The sequence below is a fragment of the Brachycentrus maculatus genome, unplaced genomic scaffold (genome assembly GCF_059751285.1).
Source record: "Brachycentrus maculatus isolate JH-2025_06_01 unplaced genomic scaffold, ASM5975128v1 h1tg000104l, whole genome shotgun sequence".
Taxonomy (NCBI): domain Eukaryota; kingdom Metazoa; phylum Arthropoda; class Insecta; order Trichoptera; family Brachycentridae; genus Brachycentrus; species Brachycentrus maculatus.
Genome location: NW_028280858.1, coordinates 2128337 through 2151239, shown reverse-complemented (window position 1 = coordinate 2151239; position 22903 = coordinate 2128337). Strand labels below are relative to the sequence as shown.

Genomic DNA, 22903 nt, shown 5'->3' with positions numbered 1-22903 from the left:
ATATATAAAATGTTAAATTTATTTAACGTTGTTTTTGTTCTTCTTGAAACGATTTTGTTGTTTTATGTATTAATTTCAAATCAAACATAGATTTTCTACTAAATTGTATTTTATTAACAAAAACACATAAAAAAATTATCCATTAGCTACTGTTGTCTCCCATATATTATTTAAAAAACTGTCACTTAGAATTGTTTGTCTACATAAGGACCGCAGTCCATTTCATCTTCACATTTTGATAACGCCCTAACGATTGTCACAATATAATTTTTTATGTGTTTTTGAGTGTGTTTTTTTTTTGGTCAATTTGGCAGACTCAAAAAATCTGTGTTTGATTTAAAATTAATACACAAATTAAAATAGAGTTCTACAAATTAAACGCCAAATCAATAAATACAAAATAACAATATTGTTATTTCAACTTTTTTACTTTAAATTTGAAAACAAAACAAAAGTGTTTTAACTCATGTTGTTAGTTGTTTGATTGTGTTTGATTGTGTTTGTAAGTATTTAAAAGGAAGGTCAAATTAAATTTTTAACGTAACATTGAATTGCCATTAGAACGAAAATCAAATAAAAATTTATTTCTGACAGCAATACACCATCAGTAATAAATAATGACTTTACTGTGTTTTAAGAATTGCAAATAACTTTTTGTTTAAATAAATTATTCGTTATTTTTTCTAAACAATTTTTCAAAGCTTGATAAACATCTTTAAAATTCTTTCAAAAACGGTTTTCGATCGCTGAATAAAAACATTTAAAAAAAACTGGCACACCATAGACAATTTTCTTATCTGTCAAAAGGAAAAATCATCCGCGCCTGTCAAACAATGTCAATCGCTAACTACAAAAGTTTAGTATGAATTAAGTTATTATTCAAAGCCTTATTTCACATAACAATCGGTGAGTTTTGATTTTGTATTCACACCATTAAATAACATCGAGTCGAAGTGAAACTGTTACTAGTTATTTTCTTGTCATTTGGAATAAACAAATGGTTTGTTTATTTTTACCTGGATATTGGCCTTGACAAGAAATCATTTATTCATTAGATAAACTCACTTTTCAGATTGCCCTTGAAAAGAAAGTGCACCATTAGATATGAAGTCTAGTAAGAGAAGGCTCCAGAGTTTAGCGGAGGGTTCGGACATTATGCCCAATTTATTTAAGTTTGACCAAGATTCAGAATGCTCCATACCACCTGTATTTCGGGCACGATTGCACGAATTATTCTCCCAAATTGAAAAGGAATTTGATATTCTGTACACGGAGAACCTAAACTGTGAGTTTAATTTTAATTAATATTGTATTATATACCTGCCATATGTACCTATGTTTCACAAATCTATGTTTTTTTAATAAGCAGTATAAATTTATATTTTAAATGGTTTTTTTATTGTTATATCCAGGACTTTTTTTAACAAAGAAGGTCCCGGAACTCACTGAAAAAAAATATTCAAACATCATTTAAATATTCTTTACCATATAATAATAATAATAATAAAACCCTTATCCGCACCCAATGGTGCATAGGGCACTGCGTCATATAAACGCAGTGTTATCTTGATCGTTTACACATGAAGGAAAGGTGATCAGCTTCAATCCTGGGATTGGTTTGCAGCAATTTCCTCTATTCTTCTCTTCCATTCTTCCCTCCCTTGTGCGGCTCTTTTGAAATCTGCATATGATGAGCAGCGCACGTCCACCAACAGGTCCTCCAGGTACTCTCGGCGTGGGCGTCCCCTAGAGTTTGTCCCCTCGGTCATACCCTCCATTATGGCATGCAAGAGACCTTCTTGACGTATTACATGGCCGATTTATCTTGTACGCCTTTCGGACAAGGTCCTGAGCAGGTGCCTTCCTCCTTTGATTCCTTGAAGAACTTCCTCATTCGTGATGTGGTCTCTCCAGGAAATTCTTAAGAGTCTTCTATAGGACCACATCTCAAAAGCCTCTAGTTTCCGCTTATCCCTTTCGGATAGGCACCATGTCTCGCAGCCGTACATCAAGACACTCCATACATAGGTCTTTATGAGGAGTATTCTCAGTTTTAGGTCTATATCATTTGACTCAAATTGTATGGTATTATAGCAGTAAAAAATGTGATAAATAAATTAAATGAAAATCTCCTTATTTTAGTGCAAGAAAAAATAGAAGTCTTAAGTGAAAGACTAGAAAGAGAGGCATATGGAGGAGAAAAACCAAATATCGACACGGTAGATTTTGACGTTCAAGGTAAACCACCAAAGCAGAAATGTGAGTATTTCAAAAATATTTAAATATACATTTTCCTTGTTCGCATTTTGTTTATATGCTAATCTTGGTTCTTAAAAAATACTTTGTCTTGTTTTTATGTTATGTAAAAGATACTTAGTCATCTCATCTATAAAAATCATAATTTTTAATATTAAATGAGTACATCTCACTTGTTATCCAAGCAGTATTTAATAATTTTAAGTTACAATAACAAATCTTCAAACTATATCTAAGATTCTACCTATCCTTGTTTTTTTCATTATATTCTTAAAGGTCACATTGTTATATGTGATTTTTTTGGGATATTTCTCTTAACGTAAATTATTTTTTTACAAATCATTTATTTACCATAGTCAAATTTTTAATTGGTCTGATTTTATAAAATTATCATTTGAAATTTATCGAATTTCTATTCAAATACTAAGGTATGTTACCTCTTTATCGGGTAAATGTTACAAAAATAAACATAATAATTAAAATTTATTAAATGTATCATAAAGTTGCTTCCGAATCAATTAATTTACTATCTATTTTATTCAATTATGCACGGCAACCTTCAAAAGGTCAGAGAAACATCATACAAATCAATAATTACATACATACTCATGATGACATTCATCGAATGACATTGAGTTATACATATTTTATAATACAACTTGTAAGAGTTTCTTTGCATAAATACTATGTTTTCTTTACTTTCCTATGAGCGTGGGGCCTGTGGAGTCACCATAATTTGTAAATTAATAACAAAAATCATATTTTCACTGTCAACGTTTTACCCAAACAAGAAAATATCATTGCCTCTGAAATTTTACTGAGAAAACTCAAGTAAAATACTTAGTGCTCAAAAACATTTATATTTTTTAGTGGTGTAGATGGGTAAAACCTCGACTACGACACTGGCATCGCAGGTTCGATTTCCGCCAATTCCAAAGCGAATTCAAAAATATTTTTTTCTATTGATCTGTGCGTTTGTGATGTATTTTTCAAATTTACTTTCCCTATCCTACCTGCAAACAAGCCTCTATAATCTATTAATAAAGGTTTTACTGGTTATTAATCAAATAAACAAATCCGCCCATATTTTAGGACTACAAATGTGAATGAGAGATAAGTTAGTGATTTTAGTTGACCTTTTTAAAGTAAACTTGTAAATTATTTTGTGTACACTCAAATATGTACTCACATTATACAGCATTTTACTTATTATAAACTAAACATGACTGTAATTCGTACCTACTTAATTAAGTTGAAATAAGTTGTTTCCTAATAAACATTATATTAGTACTACGTTTTCCTCCTGAAATTTGACATTTTGTATTCAAAATATTTTATCTTATACCTACAGATATTTCCTACCTATTATTATTTATATGGCAAGTATACACAGGAGTACCTTGGATTTGGGTTTTTTGTATACATTTCGGTTCTTGGAAAATTTTCATTCAGTTAGTTAATAAAGGCCAAAAGTCATTAAGGATATAATTTACAAAATAAATCCTTATTACTGGGTATTACTATTTCTGAACTGTCACTAAACACAATACATGTATTGAATAATAATACTTATTTGAAATCCCTTCCTTAATGACATGTCATTAAGAGGGTATTAAGTTATTACAGAGAATTGACAATTCAATGAATCATCACAGCTACACTACATACATAAAAGTTACAGCAGTACCTCGATAACTACAAATGTTGTGAGGGTATTAATTAGGCTTCAGCAAAATTTGTAACTTATAATTAATAGAAATATTATCATAATTCAGTCATACAATTGTTAATTATGCAGTAAAAATTCTCAAAACTAATCCATGCAAATAAAGAAAATGTAGATACCTATATTTAATAAAAATTTATGAAAAATATGTATAACAAATATATACTTTTTCTCAAAAGACATTTAAAAATTATGTGACAAATTGTGTTAAATTATGGCAAACCAGCCAAATTCACAATTTAAGTATTCTTACTAATAATAATCTTCAATAATTTTTTAATATTCACATAAATATATAAAACCTTTTTACTACTCATATTAAATAGAAGTGAAAAAATATATGTCAATAGAATTCTACATTGTTGAATTATGTCCTGACACCAAAACCAGCCAAATACACATTTTAAGTATTCTAATTTTATCGTCAACATCTGTAGAACTAAAATTTTTGCAATTTAAGAAGCGCCAAAATTCTATATATTTTTTTTTTTTTTTTTAAAGAAAAATACTTGTGTTTTTATTATTTATACAAATATTTCAATTTCATTCTATTTCTGTGAGCCTAAGCGGCTCATTATTAGAAATTGCTATCAAATTGTGGTACAGTGGGCTCAAATCGAGAAACTCTGACTTAAGCACTAAATTTGGCGAGCGTGCCTTTACTGTTGCGGGGCCGATGGCGTGGAATGCTCTTCCACCAATGGTTAAAAATAGTTGAAGTGAGATGATCTTTAGAAAAAAACTAAAAACACATTTGTTTGTTAAATCATTTCCACCATAATATTTTTCCCAATTCATTCACAGTGAAGCGCCCTTGAGGTAGTATTTTACAAAAATGGCGCTATATAAGTTATCCAAATTTATTATTATTATTATTAAGAATCCGCGACACTGACCACGGGACCACAGCCCGATACAATATTATGAATAATAATACTTATTTGAAATCCCTTCCTGTTGTTTCTCTTTTAAATGCTTGTATGCAAAAAAACAAAAACCTTTTTTTTTCTTCCAATTTGTCAATTATACACGTGGCTGCTTTTGATATAGAAGGACACAATTATATATCCTAGTGAACTTTTAATAATTGGTGAACAAAAATTATTATAAAATATTTTATTACGTTATGTTTGAATGTTTTCCAGTGCCCCAAAGTTCTCAAAAAGTGAAGGCTAGTCATAAACTCAAAGTACAAACTAGTAAAATAGTTTCTAGCTTTAAGGCTCCTAACTTCAGCTGCCAACTAGTAAGAGAATTCACGGGACACAAAGATGGAATTTGGGAAGTTACCTGCGCCCGACCCGGTCAACTCCTCGTTGGAACAGCCTCAGCAGGTATAATTTTTTTTAACCTTTTCCTTCCAGTGCTAAAATATAACGCGCATCCCGGTGTTGGGTAGTCACCACACAATAAAAAATTAGCAATTTTAAATTGGAAAATACGGACATTCATAGCTAATCCCCTTATTAATTATAAATGAAGTAAAAAATTATGATAATTTAGATTTATTTGCTGAAGGCATTAAAAAAACCATCTGACAACGCTCACGAAACAAGCATAGGTCCGCTCTTGTCGGGAGCTTAAGAGCTACTGACCGCTAGCTAGAGAACATTGAGCTTTGAGCTCCTCACGCTTACACAGTGCATGTATGCAAGAGTGAGATACGAATATAGTGTCGCGGTTCCCGCACACTCTTCAGGCGCTGTTCATATATATAATACTTCCAATGTACCCCATAAATTCTGATTATTATTAATATTATTTTTTAAATCAATGCGTAAATATGTTATGGAAGAATACCTAAAATCTTAGCCTTGTATTTATTACATGTGTTTATAAAGATATTATGGTTATTGGAAGCAATGTGTACTAGGTACACAACACCGGGAAGGGAAGGTTAAACATTACCTACGTTAGCATGACTTTTAATTTAGATTGGAAACATATTATTGAATTAGATTATTTTATCTGGTATGATAATTGACGGTTATTTTAAATGTGTTCCTTAGAATAATATATCTGTCTTGAAGTGAAATAGGCACTAGGAGAAGTGGGAATATTAGATTTGAATAACAGATTTAAGTTAATTTTAATACCTTCTTTTAAAGTCTCTTTCTTAGTTTGCATTTTGAAAAGGATGTTTGTATGTATTTATCTTGCATTATGTGTTATTTGTAACAGTTATCAGTAACATTTCCACTCAGAATCATGTTATAAAAAAATATAAGACATGCTAGTTGTCACTACATTCTTTACATGTGTTGCTTCGGTACTCCCCACAGATTGGATGTCCATCGTAAATTTTACGAATGTCCTGTAATCTAGGGTTAATTTAGCATTGGTATTGCATGCGGAATAAATAAGTTCTAACAGAAATCTGGAACAAAGAAAAAATAATTGTTTTTTAAATTTAATTTTGGAATTCATCTTTGTTCTAGATTACTCAGCTTCAGTTTGGAGCGTTGAATGGGGGAAATGTCTCCTTCAATACTTGGGTCACTCAGGATCTGTAAACTCCATTAGATTCCATCCGACTAGAGATATTGCACTCACAGGAAGCGGTGATACTACAGCCCACATTTGGCAAGCAGCCGTGAACTGGGATTTGCCCGTAAGTACATCATTAATTAATTTTAATATTTTTTTTAATGGTATCTCAACTGAAAACATGATTTTAAATTTTTAATGCAGCTTATAATTTGACCAGTTATTTTATTTATATTATTTTGAGTATGTCCAAATACTTGTTCACAAATTAATGCATAATTTAAATAATGTATATGAATACCTTGATACGGGGCTCTGTTCAGTCAGGTATCCATTTTTTTAAATGCTAAGCACAATCAGGTATGCCAAATACTTGAAAGTGGTCAGGTTAGGAGTCGTAACAATCGGCGGGTATGTATGAGGAGATGCATGAACGTGGAAGAGGCGAAGAATATTTGCAAGGACAGAGTGGTGTGGCGCTCTATTCTCTCTGCCTACCCCTGCGGAGAAGCGGCGTGATGGTTAGTTAGTTAGTTAGTAGTTGTCTAAAAATCTGAAGAGCACTGAAAATCTGACTTTAACGAGTTTGACAAACAAATTAACACAACCTCAATTTGATACAGCCAAAGAAGTTTGCTTAATATATAATTTTGCCTAACTGATAATTTGTTTGCCGGGTTGGTATGTGTATATTCAAGTAAAAAGGTGAAAATATATTGTGAAAATTAATGGGTGCAGGCGCTAATTGGCCAAGTAAACATTTGGCATATGTACTGTAGTGTAATAACTGTTATCCGTGAACTCTATTAGTATATAATTATATGATTACATCGATAAAGAAAAGTAGTCTATTCCGAAAACGTATATCTACATACTATACGCCACTATTATAACACAATAGATCTGACCTTTTGCTGCCAACCGCGTTATCGCGGTTATTTCGGCTAATCCTAACAAACAGCTAATCCGAACAAGGTCCGGTCCCAATTAGTTTGGATTATCGGGACTGTGGTGTCTTCTTCTTCATACCCTTATCTGTACTACAATGGTGCATAGGGCACTCCATTTTATAAACGCATTGTCATCTTGATAGTTAACACATGAAGGAAAGGTTATCAGCCCATTGCTTTAGGTACCAGTCTAGGGTAATATTGAATAAATAAATCAATAAATCAACTACTCACCGGTTTACAGCTTCGCGGGCAGTCCTCCGAGGAGGAACTGGAGGGCGGGGGGGGCGAGGACGGGTGCGGCGGCGCGGGGGGGGAGGAGCGCCCCGAATGCCTGCGCACCCCGCTGCTGGAGCTCAGCGGCCACGCGGGAGTGGTGGTGTCCGCAGACTGGCTAGCCGGCGCCGACCAGGTCATCACGGCGTCCTGGGATCGCTCCGCCAACTTGTACGACGTGGAAACCGGAGAGCTGCTGCACTGCTTGACGGGTAGCCTTACAATTTACATAATGGACACACTTTTTACTTAAAGGACACATTACTTAAATGACACATCTAGAACACAAAATGCCGAACCCTCTTCTAGTGGAACGGAAAGTCTGGTGATGACAGTCAACAGTCCGCCTTCTGAGGAGTTTTACGTGGTTTCCTCCCAGCAATGAGCAAATGCTGAGAAGTTCCTGATTGGCCGACACTAGATTATCCCTCCTGTTCTTAACACAGATTCAAATAAAAACATATTCAATTAGTTAGAAGAATCAAAAATCCACTCAATGATCTTTAAACCTTGTACATAATAATAAACAAGGTAAATAATTAAAAATTATATATGATAATATGATCCTTCACGATCATGAGTTATCTTCTACTGACCATTCAAAATTACATGCCAAAAAAAAAAGTAATTTTGAAAATTTTTATATGTATTTATTTCCAGGTCTTGATTTTTGTGATTTTTACTAAATTTATTTCCAGGTCACGATCACGAGTTGACGCATGCGTCTGCTCATTATTCTCAGAGACTTGTGGTCACAGCTTCTCGTGATACAACATTCCGACTTTGGGACTTCCGTGAGCCTATCCACTCGGTGTCAGTGTTCCAGGGTCATACAGAGTAAGTTTTTTTTTATTAATATTCGGCAATCACCCAGTGAAAGAATGTTTCTGCCAGTGCCAAGTTTTATATCAATTTACAAACAAAATATGAATAAAAACTAATAACAATTAATAAAAAAATTCATAGTTTTAATGCATTTAGCTGCATCATTTTAGAAATTATGACCACAATTCTAGAATTTGGTTCAGAAAGAAGGGTAGATACTTGGGTGGGGAGCTGGATTCTTGCCCATGTTAAGCTATTCAGAAAGTTCCCCTTCTCTGTTGTGAGCGGACACTGAAAGAATGTATGGTTTGCATCCCTTATATCTTGTCCACATTCGCAATATGGTGATGTGACACACTTTATCTTATAGAGATGCACAAGCAGAGAGCAGTGCCCAGACCTTAGGCGAAGTTCCTTTACCTAAATTTGCATGAATCCAGAAATAAATCAAAGATTTATTTTTTGATTCCTTAATTCATGTGTAATTTGGTCTTTATGTTAATCATACATGTTTCGTTGTGTATTTTTAGGAGCGTGACTTCAGCAGTATTCACAAGGGAGGATAAAGTGGTGTCAGGATCTGATGACAGATCTGTGAAGGTAAATATTTCAAAAATTTGTTTGGCCAAAACTAGTAATATAAGAAAAATAAGACTCGCGATAGCTCTCATACATGGTGCGGAAGGGTGGGACCTCCAGCCCTGCATGGAGCCACCAAATAATGCATAATGGGGTGCTGGTTTCACGTGTTGCAAATCCCATAGTCGGCTAGGGTTACAAATGTTGAATATACAAGTTAGGTTCTTCACCATTTGTCTTTGTCAATTTTTCCATTATTTCGAACACATTGGAATGACCAGATAGTAGAGATGACTGGATTCTCGCTTTTATCTGCTATCCACATGGCTAAGGACCAGGAAGAAGAGAATTAAATGATAAATCTTAGATTGCTGGTATCTCAAGATGTTCAGTCATGAGGAACAGGACAAAGAGGAGATGTAGATCACAACCTGTTCTTTGTGGTTTATTTTCAAACCCTTATCTACACCCGATGATGCATAGGGCAGTGCATCATATAAACGCAGCTTTATCCTGATTGTTGACACATAAAGGAAAGATGATCAGATTTCTGCTTTAAGTACAAGTCCAGGGTAATATTGAATAAATATTAGAGTGAAAAAAAATCACTTATTTTTATATGACCCCCCTGGGAATCGAACCCGGGTCCTACAGTACGGTAGCCGAGCATGCTGACCATTACACTACGGAAGTGGACACTGAGGTCTTTTTTTTTAGTGTACTAATATAATTTTTAATTAATGTTTTACTTAGTAAATACCACTATTTCTTAAAATCTACTGTGACACGTGTTTCGATGCATTCCGCATCATTTTCAAACACCATATGGTCTTTTTTTTAGTGTACTAATATAATTTTTAATTAATGTTTTACTTAGTAAATACCACTATTTCTTAAAATCTACTGTGACACGTGTTTCGATGCATTCCGCATCATTTTCAAACACCATATGGTGTTTGAAAATGATGCGGAATGCATCGAAAGACGTGTCACAGTAGATTTTAAGAAATAGTGATATTTACTAGGTAAAACATTAATTAAAAATGGATAGATTTTACCACAAAGTGACTGTCGAATCAATTAACGAAATTACTAATACAATTTTTTGACAGGTGTGGGACCTTCGAAACATGCGTTCAGCTCTCGCCACGATCCGCTCAGATTCGAGCGTGAATCGCATCGCAGTCAGCTCCGGGGGTCTTATTGCCATACCTCATGACAATCGGCAGGTGCGATTGTTTGATCTCCAGGGACAGAGGATGGCGAGACTTCCGAGAACTAGTCGAATGGTAAGTGCTACCAATTCAAGGAGACTGTGAAATGCACTTTTTTGTATGTATATGGTGGAATTTTGTTCTGTTAATGTTAAAAGTATCATTCACCACTGCTTCTTTACTTAACCCTTACTGGTCTAATGTCGAATCTCATTCGACATAAATTTTTTCCTCTTAGGTCCCATGTCGGATGTTATTCGACATTTTTCATCATTAGTATTATTTAAATTCTAAGCTTATATTTTTGTCACTCGTATCTATTACAACAGTATGTGGAGCAGAGGACATTTTTTTTTTCCAATTGGAATGTTACTGTCTACCTAGATTTTTTTTTTTTAATTTTTGGGGACCGGAAAGGGTTAAAGTTAATATCAACAAATTCTTTTATGAATGATTGTTGATGCAGTAAAAACTTGTTGATTTGAAATTCAATTAAATTAAAATGGACAGTGGATTGCGATACTTCCTAGAACTGTCGAAAAGTAAGTGTTACCAATTCAAGAAGATTATGAAATACACTTTTTTTGTATGTGGTGGAATTTTATTTCGTACATGTTTAAAATTTAATTTAGCCCTGCTTCTCTACTAAAATTAATGTCAACATCTTCGATCAACAAATGCTTTGATGGCTGATAGTTGATGCAATGGAAACTTGTTAATTTTATATTGAAGGGACAGTAATTCATAAATATATTTTAATTTTTAAAATATATCCAATTACTTTTCCATTTTTGACATCTCATGATGAAGAAGAATATGGAAGTCTGGGCATTTACAGGGCTTATGACCTGTCTGTCATAGGCTGATTATGTGATCACTTTACACACATGTAACATTCACCACTCTACCCATGATTGACAACCACAGGGCGCTTGTCCACTACCCGGAATTCCGTGTAATTTTACTGTCCGGCACGTCAGTTAGCGTTTTAAAACGACGATTGGCTTGGATTGGCTTTCGCTTTTGTCCATCTTTCTTCGGATCAGAGCTTTTGATCGGTGCGTGAACAAGCTGCGCGTAAGTTCGATCACGCTAAAATGTCGTAGTCGTTTTCATTTTTCAAAACCGGACTGCCGGACGGTGAAATCCCGTCTAGTGGACAAACGCCCTTAGACTTGGGGTTTGAATTTGAATGTATGGATTTTATTGCCAAAACTTTTGTTAGTGGAGACTTTTATTATTCTTTTACAATACCTTGAAAATTCAATTGCTGTTTGATGTTCTTATTATTTTAATTCTCCCTTTCTTTTCAGGGTCATAGGCGAATGGTCACTTCGGTGGCTTGGACCGACGACATGTCGGCTACTGTTAATTTCTTCTCGTGCGGATTCGATCGCCGCATTTTAGGTTGGTCCATCCAACCCTCAAAAGAAACATAAGGCAGGTGCCTTATTTTATTAAAAGATTCTAATAAACTTAGTCCCATTATTTAACCTCTAAATATAAAATTTTTAATTTCTTTGGCATCTTTTGTATCTACCATTTTTTTATTTATGTATTAAGTATATTCTTTTTATATTTATTGCTGGTCTATAGCAAGGGCATGATCATTTAGCGCGAGGCTCTGTGAGGTTGAATCACATTAATCATATGTATTTACACCGTAAGGACCGACCAGTCCAGTGCTGGCAAATTTGATTCAACCATCCTGGATTGTTCCCAGAAAAAGTGGCATGAATTTGTTTTCGAATGAACATATGTTTTGGTTTACTCTATAGATGGCATTGAGATATCAATATAAATTTATTTTAAAACTACTTGTAAATCCACCATTTCTTAAGGGTGAGAATTAATTTCTGTCCCGCACTGGGACCAGTCGTTAAATTAATGTAGACCCCTGTGTAGGTTTATTCCGAAGAAAGGATAATTATCGACTACATTGTTTAGATAACGTTACAGTAAACTCCCCTCATGGGAATGTTATAGAGGATTAATGTTTCAAATTGTATTTTTACATTTTAACCAGCGGAATTAAGTTATTTTGAAATTAAAATACATTCTTAAAACATTTATCAACTATAACGTTCCCTCCGATAACGCGGTACGTATCTCAACGTTATAGGGGGGCTTACTATACTTCTATTAGGTAATACATAAACAAATATTCATACTTTTTTTTTCGATATCATTAATTTTCTGACTATACTGATCAACAAATGTATCTTTACATAAATAATTACAGTTTTATAATGATCTTGCTTCGTTTGTTCTTTGGATTAAATTGATACATCAAATTAAGATGAATATATAGACTCTTGTTCTATTTTCGTTTATATGTATATTAGAAATATTGTTTGATGTTCTTGCAATGGAGCAGCATTATGTAACTTCACTATAATTTAAATATTACTGATAATACTAGACTTTAATACACAACTGTTTATGTTACCTAGAAAACTTTGGAACACATACAGAACTATTATGTGGCCTGAACTTATTATATTTTCATTGTGTTTCAGAGATATTGATAGTGTTTTTCTGGGTTATTGTTCATTGTGCGTCATATCAACCAACACCATGGTCGAAACCATATTGTATTTTTAAATATATTACCCATATGCAACATCTTTCTCTGCCATTGTTTGGGACTTATTATTATCTGCATTAATCGGATTTAAAACTTTTAGCTTTAGCAATATGTATCACCTACATCAAACGTATCGCTCATTCCTTTCAACAACGTCATATATCAAAAATCGACAATATTCAGTTGTGCATGTTTTTGGAATGCCCATAAAATGTACTATATCCCAGCAAAAGCGGAAAATTTTTAACTAATATTTACTCGCTACAGAGCAGAAAGTGTTGTTTTTGCATTTTGAAGAAAAGTATTATTTAAATATTTTTTTAAATGTACTAAATATTTTTCAAATGGAGAAAAAACTTTCAGGTTTTACCTAAAATGATCTGTTGCACAGTAAAAAGTTCAATAAGTGGCTTGATATTTAATTTTGATTCATTTTATTATATTTTTAAACTCTAAAAACGATCTCCTGAAAAATCAAGTTTTTTGATAAATAATGTTGTTGAAAGGAGTGAGCGATATAAATGATCCATCATAATGATCACTTTTTCAAGAACATTCACAAAATAATGTTTAATAAGCACAATTTAAGGCCTCAATTCATATTAATATGGTGGCGCTTAAAACTATATTGAAAATTCTTAGGGTGACAAATTATTCATGCTATGAAAAAAAAGCTCCAAAGAAGAAATGCATTGGGTTTGCTGATTTTTTTTTTTGGTTTAGTTCATAACCTGTTTGCGTTTGTTAATTTGATTTTTATTTATATTATAGTTAGTCATTTGTAACCTCGAGCCTTCGTAACGCAAAGTTTATTTTTTCCACATATTATACTACATTATTAAATTGACAAATTGTTTTTTTACCATGCCACCCAGATCTAACTACTATTAACTCAGGTACATGTTTATCATTTTATCTTTTAAAAAATTTTAACTTTAGCCATGTAATATAATGTTTATGTTTTTTTTTAATGAAAATACATATTTAAAAAGTGTTTTGTTAAATATTCCCATATTGATACCTGAAATTAAAATACTAACTCTTGAATTTCAGATTGCTTATTATAAGGCATTTTACTATTTCCCATAATATGATTGTTACCTACATAATAAAAAAAAAAGTTTATTGACAGCTTTCGTTTTTTGTCAGTAAAACAATTAATGGAGATGTGTGGCATAAAAAAAATCCCTAATGATTATGTATCAATTTTAAGAACCGACATTCGGCATTGTCAATCTAGATTTTTAAGCACATTCAAAGTTATATATGTATGTAATTACTATTATGGAGGTTAGCTTCAGAAATTTTAATATCCATTTACTGATATGCTTAGAATTTAAAGTACAGTAGAATCTGCATTGTTGGCACTTCGATTATCAGATTTTTTGATTATCCGGATTATACGAAAAAAAAATTTTTTACTGTTACAAAATACAAAGTTTTTTCAAACAAAAATCTACAAATGTATTTCTCAACAAACAAGAAAACTTAGGTATGTGAAGTTTAATTTCAATGAAAAGTGTTCACAGTAAATACAATTTACTATGTTCTGGATTATACAAAAAAAAAATTATCCAGTTTACCATATTAACCCTCAATTAGTCCGGATAATGAAGGTTCTACTGTAATACTTTAAAAATGTGTACAATATATGTGTTTATATTATGATAAAATTCCTTCTATATCACTCAGTAAATGTAAAAAAAAATAAAATAAGTTAATAATATACTTAAAAATAGTAATAAATATATTTCCTTGAATTCTTCCTGCAATTTATGAGATGGTGAAATGTCACATATTTTTACATTGTAGGCTTTTGTAGATCTATATGATTAGCACACTCTCCTTCGTAGCTAAAGATCACTTTGTCTTCATGTAATTTATAATCCAGTACAGTGTCCTATGCATCATTTCATTAAAATAAGGTAAAAAAGAAAAAAATGTTTTTCGAGTGTATCACATATTATAAAAATATTATAAAATATGATAAGAAATATTTCTACAAAGTAATTAATTACTTGTTCTAATGCTTTTTTTCTTGGATTATTGTGCTGTTGTGTGTGGAAACTCCAAATTGGTAACATTTTAGGTGCCATCACAGGGGCCATCATTGATGTGTTCAACAAATCAAAGATGCAACAAATGTCATATGTAAATGTTGAAAATTAAAATTCAAAAGGAAAGAAATAGCATCATATGTAATCCATCAAAAGCATTAAGAATATTTATGACCATTAAAATCTAAGAAATGTAATGATTTGTCACTATTTATTTCCAACAGATAAATAAAGATTTTCATATGACATCCAACACAGTGAATCAAAGAAAAAAGTTTTGTCATTCAAAATTATCTAAATGATTGTTTTGAAAACAATCGATAACCTAATAATAACATCAGCACAATTGTTAAATCTTCTTAATTACATCATAATATTAAAATCGATAAAGCTATTATTTATTTATGCACAAAATCATTATTGCTTCTCTTAGAATATACTGACATTTTCATGTGAACATATATGTACCATTTTATATTATAAAACAACACAGTGTAGCTTTATTCACTTTTATTTCATTTGACCAGTGACCAAATAAATAAAAATAAAAATGGTAAAAGCTTTAAAGCTGTTTTATTATATGAAATTCAGTTCCACCAAGTAATGTCAGTACAAACATACATCTAATAAACATTGCTTTACTTTGTTTTATCCGTCACTGGGTGCTACTGATAAAAATGGCATCTAAAAACATGTTTTTATATTACATTCTTGTCTCATGATATTTATTTTCTCATTTTAACATATTTTCCTTAGCTAGCTACCTGATGTGTTTTTTTGTGTTGAAGTTCAATAGCTATAAAAAAACTTCAATTATATGTGCATTATTAATTATAAATAAAGCATACATATTCATGGCATTGGATGTCATATGAAGGTATTTATATTTGTTACATCAACATATCACTATACATATGTAAATACAAAACTAATTTCATAATTGCTAATGTATAATTTGTTATCAGTTTTGAAAAATCTTATGTAACCAAATCATGTGTCAGGATGCTGAGGATGTTGGACCATCGACAATATGATAAATTGTACATATGACACAATACCAATATTTTTTCTAGTCTACCATTGGGAAGAAATTTAAGTTAATTGAATACATAATATTGTATTAAATATGTATACAGTATATCATAATAATGTAACATTGACTATGTTATTTGCTATGCAAAATCAGTTATTTTCACTTTTCACCCTTAATTTCTCTTATTATCCTAAAAAACTGACTATTGCATACACAATTTTCTAATTATTTACATGTGATTTACTCACGGATGATATTCTTAATATCATTCCGGTGTTAGTTAAATTTTATGAAATGTCTTCATTAAATACAGCAATTGTGTCAGCAAAAATTACAATGACTTTATTCTGCTCATCGGGTCGGGACATTACGAACTCTACACTATGCCATTGCAAATTTCACACCCTTGAAGATGAAGTATGACAACTCATTTCCTGTTTTTAACATCTTACTGTGTTTCTCGATCTCATTCTGTTTTATAATCTGTAGGTATTTTTTATTTCAATTATACGGTAAAACATCCGCTTTAAATGTTTATATAAAAATTATCAGAATCCATCATAAAAATATGTTTTAAATGTTCAGCACAATTGAAATGTTATCCTCGCTTTGTGAAATGACCCTATTGTGGATCCTAAATGTAAAACTGGTTATTTTCATATTTTTAGTTGTTTCGGGACGCTCAAAATACTTTATTTTCAAACACACTTTTGCCGATGTATGATAATGTTATTGATTTATTTTTTGATAAAAAAATATTTGAGACAAAATGAAAATCAGGTCAAACAATTATAAAACTAAACTTATAGATCTGATTAAAGTTTCATTAAATTAAATGCATTAATTTATTACTATCAATCTCCATTTTTATTTCACTTGCAAGCTGCTTATTTTAGCTGTATTTACTTCAGTTATTCTATGGTTGTTTTAGGTTATTTTAGCTGTATTTTTTTTATATTTTGTGCCATAAGCAATCTTTATTCCTACCAATATTGTGATTTTTACTGCTTATGTTTTAAAATATTAATAATATCAACAGAAATGTTGTTCTTTCAAGATACAAAATAAAATAAATATGCTATGGCCATCATTTGTATTTAAAGTGATGTTTTTCTTGTTCTCATTTGTATATTTTTTTAAACCTATACTTATCAAAAAGTTGAGAATTATGAAAAACTATGTAATTTAAAAATATATTTATCCTGTTTGCAATTTTGTTTTCCATTTAACACAAACATATCATAAAATAAGCCATAATTTCTCAACTTCAAAAATGTGTATGTATTTTGGTGAAAACTGAATTATTTCAACTAAAATACTTTTTACTTTTATTTTACATAACTAGATAAAGCAACCAAGTCTAATTACAATTATTGCTGAGCATTTTTGTAAAAATAATTCAGTTATAACCAAATAATTATCAGTCAGTGACTTCTTGTAGCTGACATCATACATATGTATTTTAGTGAAATCTCTTCCATTATCTTTTTAAGGAATATATTTTTAAGTAAGATATCAAGAAGTATTTTTATCCTTTTAAATCTCCAACCACTGTTGTTACTATTTTTAGGTTTTTGATTTGTTGAAACTCGTTTTTACTCACAAAACTTTTACCAATGTTTACTGACTGGTGACTGGTGTAAATATTGTTTATATTGAATTGGTAAATTTAATGAATATTATGTTTTCAAATTAAATGTTGATTAATAAAGTGTTGTAAGTAATTTAAAAGAATAAAAGTGTAATATAAATATTGTATGTGTTTTTCTACATCTCCTATCTACACTCTAACTCTAACACTGTAACTTCCCATTATTATTTGACAAATATGATGAAGACCAAAGATTACATTTATACTGAATGATGACATCTATGAATGTGATGTATGGCAGCTATAAATATTGGCCAAGCACATACTTTATTGGCCTGTGGGATATCCATCACAAATATAATATGCTACTCAACAGCTGACATTGACCCTCTTATGCATCTATTATATGCATGAACTCCTACGTATACTACCGTAAGCCACATATTGCCAATTAAAACTTAAAATAATATATATATATATATATATATATATATATATATATATATATATATATATAATAATAATAAAACCCTTATCCGCACCCCAATGATGCATAGGGCACTGCGTCATATAAACGCAGTGTTATCTTGATCGTTTACACATGAAGGAAAGGTGATCAGCCCTCCGCTTCAAATACCAGTCCAGGGTAATATTGAATAAATATTATAGTGAAAAAATCACTCATATTTATTCTTACCCCCCCTGGGAATCGAACCCGGGTCCTCCAGAACGGTAGCCGAACGTGCTGACCATTACACTACGGAGGCGGACAAATATATATATATATATATATATATATATATATATATATATATATATATATATATATATATATATATATATATATATATATATATATATATATATATATATATATATATATATATATATATATATATATATATATTTCATATGAAATTCATAATATTTTGTTCTAACCAACAGCAACCAAAAAATGGCAATTGATTATGTTAGCGGTCTTATAAATTCGGTAAATGTTATAATTTGTACAGTATAAAAATATGTTTAAATAAAATATTTTATTCATAGATTATGATTGTTTATATTATAAAATCAGAAGACAATTGGTATTACTGCTTTTGAATTTTGCAACTAAAGAAGACAGATTAAACTGTCTACACACTCGTTTAAAATTATCTTTTGTTTACTTTGGATTTTTTTTTAAAATCCGGTCGTTCACATTTTTTACAATCCTTGCTCGCAGCTCAACAGTTTGCAAGCGCTGAAGTAGGTACTAATATTCCTATTGAATAGCCTAATTTAAAAAAACGTGTTGTAAAATGCGCAGACAAAATAATATGTTCATGTGTCAAAATGACAGAAGCTCTGTTTAAAAAATAAATCTAATTTGTCGCTGAGTTGTGTTTTGTTTAGCGGTAAATTTGTGTTGATTGTTTCACAACGTGTTGTAAGTCTAAAATAAATTTATTTATGAATGAAAATGATTTTCAGTTTAATTTATACCCATTTAGAAAATAATAACCTCACCTGTTATGTTAATTATGCCTCACAAGATCCTGTTATGGCATTTATTTTATAATTATATATTGTTTAATTCAATTATTATTACCCAGTAAGTTTACCTGAATCGTTTTTCTAAGCATTGAGTATTAATTCTTGTTTACTTTCTTAAAAGACAACTGAAAAATTGTGTGTCTAACAAATTCTGTCTGAGAATGTTTATATTGTATTTTTATAACGAGTTCCGCAACGTGTGTTTTTGTATTGGTTTAGTTTATAAATATAGTGAAACCTCTATCTATCGTTTTTAAAGGGACCTAGTGAAATAAACTATGAATGCGGGAAAACGATGAATGCGGGATAAAGAAGTCAATACACAAGGATATACGATCAAATAAAGATACTGTCCTCCCAATTGCATAACCAAAATTGAGAAAATGTAAAAAAAAAACAAACAAATTATATCAAATATGTAGCGTAATTCAAACGATGAATGCGGTAAAATGTTGGATAGAAACGATCGATGCGATCTATTTTTGTATGAAATAAATTCGGGGTAGAAGAAATAAACGACACATCCGGGAAAACGATTATTCGAGGAACGATAGATAGAGGTTTCACTGTATTAATATTGCATTCCTCTTTTAGGAAAAATGTCTTCGGGGAGGAAATGTAAGAATTGCGGGTCATCAGATATTGAAGTTGACCCAGCAAGAGGCGATGCCGTCTGCACCAACTGTGGCTCAGTTTTAGAAGATAATATTATTGTAGCTGAAGTAGAGTTCCAAGAGAATGCGCATGGCCACTCTTCAGCCATAGGACAGTTTGTTTCCGCGGAGAGCAAAGGTGGCGCTACAGGATTCGGTGCATGTAAGTTAAAAATTATAAGAATTCTCTGATAATCCCAAATTTTCATTTTACCTCCCCCCCACCCTTCCCTCCCCAGGGAATCTAACCGGGGACCTTATACATGTGGAGAAAAATACCCTAATCGCTGCACTGTGAACAAATTGAAAAAAAATGCAAAGTAATAAATTATATTCTTTTTTTTCAAATCTAAAAAAAAATATAATTTATTTCCGGTCGCTTGTCAAATAAAATAGTCCGCCTCCGTAGTATAATGGTGAGCACGCTCGGCTACTGTACTGGAGGTCCCGGGTTCGTTTCCCAGGGGGGATCAAATAAATACAAGTGACTTTTCACTTTAATATTTATTCAGTAGTACCTGAAGCAGAGGGCTGATCACCTTTCCTTCATGTGTTAACGATCAAGACAATACTATGTTTGTATGATGCAGTGCCCTATGCACCATAGAGTGCAGATAAAGGGTTTAAAAAAAGTAATATAATGAGTAATATTTATCATTTTATTTATTTTAATAAAATGCAGTTCCGATAAGATTTCAGTAGAAATTTTTAATCATTCAAAAATTATGATGAGTGAAGCAGCATCAAAGAAGAATTTGAATGAATAATTCGGCAGTAATGTTTTGTGTTGTGGTCCCGTGGGTATATCGACCCTAGAGTCTGAATTTCTTAGTTTTATCCTCACTCTACCAAAACTTGATTCGCATTTTCAACTCAAGACACTTAAGCTTACCTGATATAGTATTGAATTAAAATATAATAGGAAATAAAACATCAATATTGAATTCATATGTGCGTATCATAAGAACGAAAATATTTCTGTTATGTAATGAAAAAAAAATAAAGTAATGTTTATTCTCATATATTTTATTGAATTTCCTTTCAATTTATACATTTGTTAATCTTCCAGCCTTCCATGTGGGCATTGGCACCGAATCTAGAGAAGTGACTATACGTAAAGCAAAACTCGGAATAACCGCTTTGAGTCAGCAGTTGCGGTTAAACCAGCACTGTATCGATATAGCCTGTAACTTCTTCAAAATGGCGCTCAGCAGGCAGCTCACCAAAGGCCGGCCGGCGACGCACATTCACGCCGCCTGCGTCTACATCACCTGCAGAACGGAGGGAACTGCACGTATCCTTTTTTATTTAGAAAATACCAATCTGCGTTCAAAGGGTCAAAATAAACATCTTTCTTAATCAAAATAACACTCTCCTTATCACACATCGTTCACTTTGTGTGATACCACTTCAAAAACAATACTTCGTGACTAGCAGTTTCGGATAATCATTCCATCATGAAGTCAAATGTAGATTAAAATGAAATTGTTACGGTCTGACATTCATACAAAAAAAAATTAACAAGATAAAGAATACAAATGAATCTTTTTCGGCATATTTTTAAAAGTGGACTTATAGTTAAATTAAACTGGTTATTTATTATGGGTAAATCTTTATTATCCGCCTCCGTAGTGTAATGGTCAGCACGCTCGGCTACCGTTCTGGAGGTCCCGGGTTCGATTCCCAAGGGGGGTAAAATAAATATAAGTGATTTTTTCACTGTCATATTTATTCAAGATTACCCTGGACTGGTACCTGAAGCGGAGGGCTGATCACCTTTCCTTCATGTGTAAACGATCAAGATAACACTGCGTTTATATGACGCAGTGCCCTATGCACCATTGGGGTGCGGATAAGGGTTTTTATTTTATATATTAAATCTTTATTAATTGCTTTACTTTTTTCTAATTTTTCTAGATTATTTAGACCAGTTTTATTAATGTGTAAAATTTCTATACAAAGTGAACGATGGATGATGAGGGGTGTTATATTACCATACCACAAAAATTAACAATGCTTTTAATATACGAAATATATATTTTCTTATTACTTCAACATCTTTCTTATAAAGTTACCGAATGTTGATGATAATGTTGAATTCACTCATTTGTTTTGATCCAAAACTTCAAAACGGTCTATCCTTCATATATTAACGATCAAGATAATGCTGTGTTTATATGATGCAGTGCCTTATGCACCATCGGGTGCAGATGATGATTTGTAGAAGATTTTTTTAATAGTGTAAAATGTTGATATGTTTCATTTTGACAATAGTTTTTCTCCTACCCAATAGTTTTTTAATAAATAAAAGAGCCGCATCATTGCTGTTGCCGAAATTCACTTTGTTTGCGTTAGTCATTCTGCTCTTTGTCGAATGTCATGGTGCTTTCTTTGACAATCTGATTATACCTGTTTCAGTATAACTTATCAATATCACTTACCATAAAGTTCACTAATATTCGCTAACCGCACTAAGTCCAGTAGGTCAATGGATTCATTTTTCAGTACACAGTCATGAATGCTGAATTGTCAGCAAACATTCAATGTTGTGTAATATTATAATTGTCATAAATGTGTCATGTTTATTTAAAATTTTAATATAAAACTAAATGAACGTCTTAATGGAATCACTAAAATTCATGTCATTTTACTGTACATGTTTTGCCGCACATTTAGTAACTTCATTTTGTAACAGAACATTAATTTATCTCTACTCTTCAATATTTGATAGGAAAATTCACATTTTTCAAAATTAAAATATCTATGATAAGAAATATGAATGTATTATAACACAAATATTTATTTTGGCCTTGCCAGGTGCCCAATCTCTTAACTGCCAGCGGAAACAGCCATCCAATTAAGTAGGGTTATGATCCCAAAGTAAGTGTCGCGTCCTAAGTAGTAAATTTGTCACCTAGCCTATACCATTGGGTGAAAAATATAATACAGCAACAAGAATAATTTTTATGGGAAACTTCTTAGGAGGCAATACGAAAATCGATAATTGGATGAGAATTGAGAATGAAATTTCACGGACATTTTATTACATGAGAGAAAAAAAAAGATATAACATAGAGAGAAGGAGAAAGAGAGCTATACATTCCGATACTAAGGGAGTAGAGCAAAAGAGATT

At 31.7% G+C, this 22903-nt stretch overlaps 2 protein-coding genes across 2 annotated transcripts in view; both read left to right on the top strand.

The window, feature by feature from the left end:
• Nucleotides 1-793: 793 nt before the first annotated feature.
• Wdr37 (WD repeat domain 37) lies at nt 794-11900 on the top strand. Its single transcript, XM_088258866.1, has 10 exons — nt 794-906; nt 1073-1285; nt 2143-2259; nt 5128-5316; nt 6421-6593; nt 7664-7907; nt 8394-8532; nt 9051-9120; nt 10212-10388; nt 11627-11900. The coding sequence occupies exons 2-10, from the start codon at nt 1105-1107 to the stop codon at nt 11750-11752; spliced, it is 1416 nt and encodes a 471-aa protein (XP_088114992.1). The 5' UTR covers nt 794-906; nt 1073-1104; the 3' UTR covers nt 11753-11900.
• A 6988-nt stretch (nt 11901-18888) lies between these two features.
• Nucleotides 18889-22903, top strand: part of Brf (Brf RNA polymerase III subunit) — a 101288-nt gene continuing 97273 nt past the window's right edge. Inside the window, exons 1-3 of the mRNA XM_088258772.1 lie at nt 18889-19010; nt 19712-19933; nt 20840-21064. Coding sequence (XP_088114898.1) covers nt 19717-19933; nt 20840-21064 — 442 coding nt within the window. The 5' untranslated portion in view covers nt 18889-19010; nt 19712-19716. The remainder of the gene's footprint in view (nt 19011-19711; nt 19934-20839; nt 21065-22903) is intronic.

Coding starts and splice junctions, on each gene's coding strand:
- Wdr37 (XM_088258866.1), top strand. CDS start 1,105: ATGAAGTCTAGTAAGAGAAGGCTCCAGAGTTTAGCGGAGGGTTCGGAC. Junction 1,286..2,142: donor GTACACGGAGAACCTAAACT/GTGAGTTTAATT, acceptor TCCTTATTTTAG/TGCAAGAAAAAATAGAAGTC. Junction 8,533..9,050: donor GTGTTCCAGGGTCATACAGA/GTAAGTTTTTTT, acceptor GTGTATTTTTAG/GAGCGTGACTTCAGCAGTAT.